Raw genomic sequence first — 10541 nt, forward strand, 5'->3', positions numbered from 1 at the left:
AAGCGCAAGGTCGTGAGTTCGGTTCCCGGTACCGGAGAAAAACCAAAAAAAAAAAAAAAGCAAGAAGTTACACTTAAAACAAAATATTATTTCTAGGAATGAATTAGCAAAAAACTATAAGTAAAAGAGCAGTTTTCCATGTGCTTGTGTTTTTTTCATTTTATTTATTTAGACAGTATTATTGGGCTCTCAAGGACATCAGACTCTCAGCTAGTCACTACTTTGGCAAGGATTAAGGTTAGCCCTCCAGTCTATTGTATTTTAAGGACAATTGCAAAATTTCCATGGAAAGTAGAACGATCGTATGATATTTCAATTTGTGATGCGATATTTAATGTAAAGAGTCCCAAAAAGAGCAGCAGGTTCATGTGGTCTTTAAATCATAAGGGAAAACACTGAGCAGGTGATGATAGAGTGAATGAACAATTATAGAACCAGACATGCTTTTAGGAGGAGCTCTGTACATCTTGTCTATGACACTGTAGCTCATTTGTTGGTCACCTGAAATGAAGAGCATGTGTTAGGGGAGAAAATGAGGTAAGCATACATTGAAGTAGATACAGGGCAGAAATAATTTATATAGGCTAGGTATCATGCCAAAGTAGTAAGTATTCTTGAGTTCTTGTTCCCTCTTTATTTGAAATGATGGTATAAAGTCAATCCAAGTACATTAGAGAAAAAAAGAATATGTCTGGAAGGAGAAATCAGTATATTGTATTTACTACAAGTAAAACAGTTTACATGATACTCACTTATTTTTAGGATTCAAACTGAAAGAAATGACTATGGCAGTGAAACAGACTTATATGGACTTGTGTCTAACATTCTGGAAGAACAAGATAAATCGCAGTCATATTTTCCTGAAGGGTTAGTATGGTATATAATCTTTATAGTGTATAGTAAGCTTTTAAATTCACATATATTAGGTTACCTTGTTTATTAACTTTTATTTTCACTTAATATTGGGTCACCTGACAGTAGTCATCTTACTGCGATATTTGTTGCTAGGAGCCTTGATTTTACTGAAGTAATTGCCATACAATTGAAATTCAATCTAAGATTTTATTTGCTTAGAGAACTTTCATTTGAAAATTTGTTCCTGTATAATTTAGAACTATTTCCCTTGAGTTTGTGAGCTGAAGTTTGGCTTAAAGAGTATAAATTCCAAGAAGCTTTTATACATAGATCCTAAAGAATAAAACTCATTAGTCATTACAGAAATAGATGTGGATTTTATTCATGTGGTAATTTTAAATATTGTTTTAATTGAGTGTGGAAACCATATTACCAAAACACCCTATTTCATAAACAGGGAAATATGCCGCACATATGTAATCAATTTCAAACATACTTTAAGCAAAATACATCTTTCTTCATTAAAAAAAATTGTGGTCAACAGTACTTTTGTATTATATAATAACCTAATCAAAGGAAAAAACTTTCTTATTCTCTACTTAAGATAGATAAACAATTCATCTAAGACCCCCAAGTCACCAGCCTAAAGGTCTCAGTTGATGCCTTTTGGCAAAGTACAATGAAGACATAGATTAAAATGCTTACTGAAGGGGACAGGTTCTGAGAAGTGCATTATTAAATGATTGTGTTGTCATTCAAACAAACTATCGAAGTATACTTATATAAACACATGGTATAGGCAGGTCATTCAACATGGCCTCTTGATGCAATAAGTGCAATACAGCATATGATTTTGCATTAGCTTTTTTTAAAAAAATAAGTAGATATACACTTTAAAACAACAATAAAAGCCAGGCGTGGTGGTGCATACCTTTAATCTCATCACCCTGGGAGGTTGAAGTAGAAGGATCACAAGTTCAAGCCCAGCCAGGGCAATTTAGCAAAACCTTGTCACAAAATAAAAACATAAAAAAGTGCCGGGGGCCAGGCATAGTGGTGCGTGCCTGTAATGCAGCATTTGGAGGCTCAGCCAAAGGAATGCTGTGAGTTCAAGGCCAGCCTGCACTATATTGAGACCCTAAAGAAACAAAAAAATAGCTGGAATGTAGCTTAGTGTGAAAGCCCTGGGTTCAATCCCTAGTACTGCAAAAAAAAAACAAAAAGTATAGTAAATACACAAACCAGTAAAAAAAAAAAAAAAAGTCATTCATTACCATTATCCAATACTACATACTGTACATAATTGTATGTTATACTTCTATATGACTACTAATGCAGTACATTGGTTTATACCAGTACCATAAACACCTAGGAATGCCTTGGGCTACAGTGATATTATTATGATTATGTGCCACTGAGCAACAGGAAATTTTCAGTTCCATTACAATTGTATATGTGGTCCGTTGTTAACTGAAGAGTGAGTGCATGATTGTTTACAGAGAATATAGCACATTTCATATGATGGTACCTTGTAAGTCAAGATTTGAAAACGGGGAGGATAGGACAAAATCTTTTCTATCTTTTTTACTGGGGAAATAATGTCTTTAAAATTTAAGTTGTAATTAAATATATTTACTTGTTCTAGGACCTGCTCCTCTAATTTAAAGTCAGTTTGGCCAATGAATACAAGCAGATTTGTAGATCACCATGACCTCTTAACAGAAACCAAAAGGCCAATAGATACAGCAGTCTCTCAGCAGACTTTTTATAGTGGTGAATCCATGTCAGCAGTGGAAAAACAGTATCTGCATAATAGTAATCTCACACCACAACAAAAAATAGATGAATTCTATCATGGATTTACTGGTTTAGACCTGGATGAACAATGGATGTATCCCTCACGAAGTGATCATTCTAACTGTTACAATATTCAAACAAATGAGACAGCTAAGGCAACATTCCAAGAATATCCATTTATCAAGAACTGTTTTGCACCTCAAACTTGTCTGTCTGATATTGTGAAAGAATCAGGAATTGATACTTACCCTTATGGAAGAGAGAAAATATTTGCTAAAGGTCTTGAAGCACCATTACAACAAAAAAGGGCAGAGATGTTTCTTTCCCAATTTAATAGATACAGTGAAAATGCAGATTATTGTAGATACCCAGAATATGGTCACCCTAATAAGGCTAAGCTTAATAAATGTTCAAATTTCAGTGTCCAAGATGGTAAAAAATTAGCCAATGGCACAGCTGAAACACCAACTGTAGAAGCAGATGCCTATACAAAGTTATTTCAGGTTAAATCAGCAAATCAGAAAAAAATGGAGGACACAATATCTGACCAGCAGAATTTCACATTTCCAAAAACTACACTACATCTGACAGAAAAGCAGTTTGCAAAGGAAACAGGATTCACTGCTGATTTTGCCTTAAAGTCAGAATATGGACTAAAACCTCACACAGCTTGTCCAGCTAATAGTGATTTTGCTACTGTCACAGAAAAGCAGCAATTTGCTAAACCTGAACCCTCAAATTCTGAGTATTTTAAATCAGTGAATTTATTATCAAACTCAGCAACATCTTCAGGAGGTATCAATTTAAACAGACCCACTTGGATGAACGTTCAAACAAAAAGTAACACTGCTATTCCCTATCGAAATCAAGGTAACTTGATGAAATTAAATAGTCATTTAAGTGCAGCTCCAAAAGGTTCTAACCATTCTTCAGATTTCCCCCAGCTATCTTCCACAAATTTAACCCCAAGTAGCAATTTATTTCAAAAGTATTGCCAAGAAAACTCTTCAGCATTTTCTAGTTTTGATTTCAATTACAATGGCGCAGACAGAATTCAATCGATCAATCACATGGAAGGACTGGCAAAGACTGGAGAAGAAAATCTCTTTGAATTGGTTATAGATAAAAAAATAAAGCAGCCAAATGGATTTTGTGAAAATTATTCGGTTCAGCAGTATGGGATCACTGAAAATGTAAACAAACATAATTTTCAAGCCAAGCCCCAGAGCGGACATTATGATCCTGAGGAGGGCCCAAAGCATTTAGATGGCTTATCTCCAAATACATACCAAGAACTGTTGGAGGCACAGGGGCATTTTAATAGCCACAGACAAGGAAGTGGAGACAACAATGTTAATAGCCGTGTGAATCGCACACAGGCATCATGCTTCTCTAATAATTATATGATGGGAGATTTAAGGCATAATCAGGGTTTTCAACCACTTGGTTCAAGTGGGTTTCCCCTAAGATCCACTCACCCATTTGGCCATTCAGTGCTTCCACTGTTGGATTCCTATGATTTGTTTTCCTATGATGACTTAAGCCACTTATACCCTTATTTCAATGATATGATGTATGGTGATAGTTCCTTTTCTGGTTTTGTGCCAAATTTTGGATTTCAAAGACCAATTAAAACTCGTAGTGGACCAGCCAGTGAACTTCATATTCGTCTGGAAGAGTGCTATGAACAATGGAGAGCACTAGAAAAGGAGAGGAAAAAGGTAAGCCACCTGTCTGCTTAGGAGTAACTTAGTATTTTCCCTCTGCCTGTCTCCACTTTGCTTACTCTAGTGTAGCTTGAGAGTGCCTTATTCTACAGTGAATTCTTTTATGATACACAGTTTTTAAGTTATGACTATAAGGAATTAGCTAGGTTAAAGACCCAAAAGCTTGAGTTTTAAAATAATTATCAATATTCTAATTTTTAAATTTTAATTAAGCTTATTGGTACAGTTTTTGGTTTTTTGGGGGGGGGGTTTTTGGTTTTTTGTTTGTTTTTTGTCTTTTTGAGACAGGGTCTCACTATGCAGTTCAGGTTGGCCTTGAGTGCACTTTGTAGCCCAGGCTGGCCTCGAACTCAAAACAATCTTCCCACCTCAGCCTCCCGAGTGCTAGGATTACAGGTGTGCACCACCACGCCTGGCTATTGATACAGTTTAGATATACATAATGATCACATTCATCTTAGGGAATTTGTACCTGTACATGATATATTTATTCTAATTTTTAAAGTTTGTCTATATTGTAGATTTTTTTCTTTATTGGGTTAAAATTTTTTTGTATTTTTTAATATTAAACTGTAGGGGTATTTGAGTCTTTTATATGTATTAAGTATAATAGAAAAATACTGTCACACTACGGTTTATAGTTGTTGCCTTTGGTACCAAATTAGAATTTTCTTAAGGGGTAATTTTATTTCTTAGGGCTATGAAAAATATTAATCATAACTGAATTACATTTAGAAAACTGAGCATCTAAAAGTTACATGATTTTTTACAGACTGAATTAGCCCTTGCCAAGAATTATCCAGGAAAAAAAGTATCCAGTACTAACAATACTCCAATTCCAAGGCTGACCTCCAACCCGTCTAGAGTTGATCGCTTAATTGTGGATGAACTTCGAGAACAGGCGAGAGTAAGCTGTAAAAACATCCAATAGTGGATTTTTAATTACTTGATAACATATTAAACATTAAAGCATGTTAGATTTCTCAAGGATTTTTAAATCGTATTTACATGTAACTCTGAAATATATTCTTTTCCATTTTTGGTTCTAGAACTATAATATTTAGGAAAAGGAAAATAGACCCATTCAAATAATTTATTTTTTTAAATGTTTTTATTTTTTGGTCCTTTTGAGACAGGGTCTCGCTATGCAGTTCAGGGTGGCCTTGAGCTCACTTTGTAGCCCAGGTTGGTCTTGAACTCGCAACGATCCTCCTGCCTCAGCCTCCCAAGTGCTGGGATTACAGACATGCACCACCACCCGGCCCACTCAAATAATTTAAAAAGTAATTTTAGTAACTTAAATGATTCTTCTGTTTATAAACTTACTGTGTTCCAAATAGAAATTGATGTCTGAGAACAACATGCAGCAAAAGAGATTATTTTTAATCACTGAATAAGTCACTTTAAGGATTAGAAAAATTAACATATGTGATAAAGCATTTTATTAATCATTTTTTTTTTTTTTTTTTTTTTTTAAAGCAGGGTCTTGCTATGTAGTTCAGTTCAGACTGGCCTTGAATCACTGTATAGCACAAGCTGGCCTGAAACTCCCAGTGATCCTCCTGCCTCAGCCTCCCAAGTGCTGGTATCACAGGCATGTGCCACCAGACCTGGCTCATCCATACCTTATTTTTACCATAAACTACTCCATGGAGTTTTTTGGGTGGACTTGTATTTTATTATTTTGTTTACCTCTCAAAGATCTGGCTTTTGTACAATTGGCAGGAAAATATTTAACACCTGAAATATTTATTGTAAAGAAACTTGGTATGAAAGCCATGCCTATAATCCCAGCACACTGGGAGGCTGAAGCAGGAGGACCACAAATTTGAGCCCAGCTTGGGCAACTTAGCATTTAGCAGCCTAGCCTGTAAAAAGGGTGGGGTGAGGAAGAAGGAAAGACAAAAACTTGGTATGAATGTGGTTCAAGTAGTGATTCATCCAGGGCCTTATTTTGCCAACATTCTCCTATCACTAAACACCATTTTTCATTTGAATTATTTAATCATTTCATTTCTAAAGGTAATTATTTTGATACTCAAATCTTAATCAAAAATTTCTCTTTCCATATACTTTCCAAGTTTAGAATTTGAAAGACATTAGGCATAAAAATATACTCCCCCTGTCAGTCTACTGTATTCAGTGCCTTTTAAGCTTCATTATTATTGTTGTTATTATTTTTGCTGGTAGTAGCGACCGAACCCAAGGCCTTCACAAGCAAACTGCATCTCCAACCCTTTTTCTTTAAATTTTGAGACCAGGGTCTTGCTAAGTTGCTCAGGCTGGGTTAAAATTTGTGATCCTCTTGCCTCAGGCTCCCAGAATGCTGGGACTGCAGGCATGCACTACCACATCTGGCTTAAAGCTTCTTTAATGAGAGGACTGAGAAGCTTCCTAAATTTTTTTTAGCAGTTTTGACAATTACAGTTTTTTTCTTATTATTTCAACATAAATTAAATCAAGAGGGGCTGGGGATTTAGTTCAGCGGCAAAAGCGCCTGCCTGGCAAGCGCAAGGTCGTGAGTTCGGTTCCCGGTACCGGAGAAAAACCAAAACCAAAAACAAAAACAAACAAACAAACAAACAAAAAATCAAGACTCTCTGTATTATTAATTCCTTAAAATTGTGTTGGTACTATTATCTGAACATTTCTGATTTCTGACTTCTACAAAGGAAACATTTGAGACTCAGGACTTGTTGAAATTAGAAGTAAACTAATGCATCTTCCTTTAACTAGAATTCTTCCCCTCAGATGATCATACCTCCTAGCAGTGCTCTATTTGCAGACTCTATTTATTTGCAGACTCTTTTCAAGCATTTTTCTTTTTCTTTTTTTTTTTTTTTTTTTTTTTTTTTTTTTGGAGACAGAGTTTCACTATGAAGTTCAGGCTGGACTTGAGCTCACTTTGTAGCCCAGGCTAGTTTTGAATTCTCAAAGATCCTCCTGCCACAGCCTCCCAGGTGCTGGGATTATAGGCGTGCACCCTGCCCCCCAGCTGTAGGCTCTTATTATCAAAAACAGTATCAGATCTTGTTTATACTGTCATTGGCACGGAAATGTTGGACGTTTATAAAATGAACATACCAAGTAGGTATAAAAGTCTGATTTTCCATTTGTCCCCATCCTCATGGTACAGTACAGTAAGCATTTGTTTACGGAATGGCTATTGCTGCTCACATTTCCATTGGGCTTCATTGAAGATTTGTTTATACTTAAGGAGACAGCATGACAGTAGGGTTAGAAGCCTTACTGAGTATGAAATGTTTCCCTCAGGTTATGACGTTACTAGGCAAAATGGAGCGTCTCCGAAGCTCTCCCCTTCATGCCAACATCTCCACCGCTCTCGACAGACACTTGGAATCCATTCACATCGTACAGTCACGCAGAAAGGATGAGATTGTTAACACTTCAAATCGGCAGCGGCAAGGAGTGCCAAGATGCCAGGATGACAGAGGTATGAATATTAATGCACATCCTTTAACAAGGCAGTGTGATCGTTTGAATTTTTGGGGGGGGTCATTTTTGAGACAGGGTCTCGCTATGCAGTTCAGGCTGGCCTTGAACTCACTTTGTAGCCCCGGCTAGTCTTGAACTCGCAAAGATCCTCCAGCCTCAGCTTCTCAAATGCTGGGATTACAGGTGTGTGCCACCATGCTCTGCTCATTTGAATATTTTTAAATCAGATTGGGATTAAAAGATTGGATTTCTAAAATTAACACTTATCTAAAGAAGATTGCCAAGTGATCAACACCTTTATTCCAAAGATACACTGTTCTGTTTTAAATTTTGTTCATTTAATTATAATACCCATCTTAAGACATATTCTATGTTTTGCCCAAAGCATTATCATACAAATCAGAAATAAAGTATCAATACTTTTAAGTATTTAAAGAACAAAATACTTTGGTTAGCTCAATCAAAAGCCATCTTTTTCTTCCTTTTTTTTTTTTTTTTTTAAACAGGGTCTCACTGTGTATTTTAGGCTGGCCTTGAATTCATGGAAATCCTGCTGCCTTAGCCTCTCAAGTTCTGGGCTCACAGGCATGTGCCACCATGCCCAGCTGATCCTTGTTTTTATAAAAATCACATCTGATCATTTAGTAGTGCCAACACTGGGCTGCATGAATTTAGGGATATTAAAGTGGTATCTATATGAAATGGCCCTCCATATTTCTTTTACAGATGTTTTTGCCCTTGCTTCAGCAATTAAAGAGATGTGTGTGGCTACTCGGAAAGCACGCACAACTCTGTGGTGTGCACTGCAGATGACCCTGCCAAAGACAGTGACCACAGCGGGCCAAGCAGATGTGGAGAAATCTTTACAGGACATAGTGAACTGACAACAAGGTCCCTGAGAGCATGCCTAGCAGCAATCCAGTGAGCCAGAGGTGACACAAGCAAACATTAAGGAAAGGCCTCAGAGGGAAGAGTGAAAAGCTGATAAGTGAATCTATCAAGACGTGCTAACAATTTTTAATGAACTTGTCAAACTACAGTACATTAATTTTCTTTTCAATTTAGTGAATACCTTAATGAAGTCTAACTTCTATTTAAAAATCTATTTACAATGAATGAGATATAAAGTGAACTCAGAGGTGGAGTTGACTACTCTAGGAGTTCTGAGTAGCCCAAAATAACAAGCTTCTTTAAGCAAATTAAATATTTCCTAACAGCTAAAATGTTACTTAAACTCATTCTGCAGTGCAGGTAAATGCAAATATCAAATTCTTCAATTAGTTCTGCCTTAGTAAGTATAATTCCAAATAATGAATCTTAAGTGACTGTAACCCAATTATGGCTACAGTCTAGTAACCAAGACAATGTTGATTGTGATATGAGTGTTTTCCTTACAAAACTGGATAAACCTAAGAGACAAAGGAAAACGGATAAATCCAAATATTCATGTAGAAAGTTAAAATACTACCATATTTGTAAATCTGAAATCTTAGTGCCTAAGTATGTGGAGGGAAATGCATCTGATTCTCCTAAATTAGTGATAGTGCCAGTGTGAAAACCATGCAAGTTATTGGATATAAAACCTGTTCAAATCATTTGTGTATATTCTTTAAAATTTATACTATTAAGTATTAATAATTTTGAATTTTAAAGTTAAAGTGTATACTATTAAGTATTATTTCTAATTTTAAAGTATTTAAATTGAATCAAAATAACTCCTTTATCTGGATCTTTTACACTTGATTTGCAGTCTCTAAAATAATGACTACTGTTTTAATACCCTTAGTTGGCTGTCTTTTATGAGGGTATCACGAGTTCTAAAATGTAATTTTTTAAGGTTTATCCTTAACTAGTTTAGTTTGCATTTGGTTCGTATATATTTTATGTAGTTGTGTTCATTGGTTTGCTTCTATATTTTTTTTTAAAAGAGTACTTGAAAGCTTGGCTTTTTCTTTCTCATTCCTTAGTATTTCTGTTATGGAACCCAAGTAATTTATTCATTAATATGAAATGTTGGTATTATGTGACTCAGAAGATCTTGGGTTTTAACATTTCTAGCATGAGTTAAACTATAATATAATGTACTGATGAAATTTAATTGTATCCTTAATCAGAAACACTGATGTTTTAAATGTTGTTTTCCTTAGTTTTAGAAATCCTGGTATTTAAAAAAAAAAAGTGTAATCACACCACATAAATTTTCTTTAGATGATGTGTGGAAGAAACTGCTTACAAATGCAGGAGTAACTGTAGGGAGAAACATTTTGATCACTGATAAGCCATAGAACTACTCAAATGAATTGCATGAGGGTAGTCAAATAAATAGATCACCCCACCAGTCACTGCACAGAAAGTGGTTAAGTTTTACATGAGGCATGTTGGATGTTATGAAAACAAATATTGTACTGAACTCAGTCACTCAGGAAAAGAATAAATTGTTGAAAATATATGGTTTTTTTTTTTATATTTGCATTCGTGTCTAACCCTTCTGCCTCATGTCAGAAAATCAACTGAATTTCATTAAACTGGTAAGAATTTGTTTTATGTTTCATTAAGTAACAGTATTGGTAGATAGATTTATGGCCTTCAGATATACTTGAATTGCACATGAACACTTTCAAAGATAAAACTTCTATTACCTTTATGCTAATTAGGCAAACCAGAATAAAATCTGGGGGAAGCTTTGATATGACAGGTCAGATATGA

The 10541-nt window shown here is 35.3% G+C and overlaps 1 protein-coding gene across 1 annotated transcript in view; it reads left to right on the forward strand.

Annotated features, from left to right (window-relative positions):
- LOC102013681 (chromosome unknown open reading frame, human C17orf104) overlaps window positions 1–10282 on the forward strand; it is a gene marked incomplete at its 5' end in the record, with an annotated part of 12452 nt that extends 2170 nt beyond the window's left edge. The window contains 6 exon segments of the mRNA XM_005415377.2: window positions 763–867; window positions 2501–4373; window positions 5152–5286; window positions 7653–7833; window positions 8562–8715; window positions 8717–10282. Of these exon segments, the coding sequence (XP_005415434.2) occupies window positions 763–867; window positions 2501–4373; window positions 5152–5286; window positions 7653–7833; window positions 8562–8715; window positions 8717–8771 (2503 nt within the window).
- Between the last annotated feature and the right edge of the window lie 259 nt (window positions 10283–10541).

The sequence above is a fragment of the Chinchilla lanigera genome, unplaced genomic scaffold (genome assembly GCF_000276665.1).
Source record: "Chinchilla lanigera isolate Chin_1 unplaced genomic scaffold, ChiLan1.0 scaffold00050, whole genome shotgun sequence".
Lineage (NCBI taxonomy): Eukaryota > Metazoa > Chordata > Mammalia > Rodentia > Chinchillidae > Chinchilla > Chinchilla lanigera.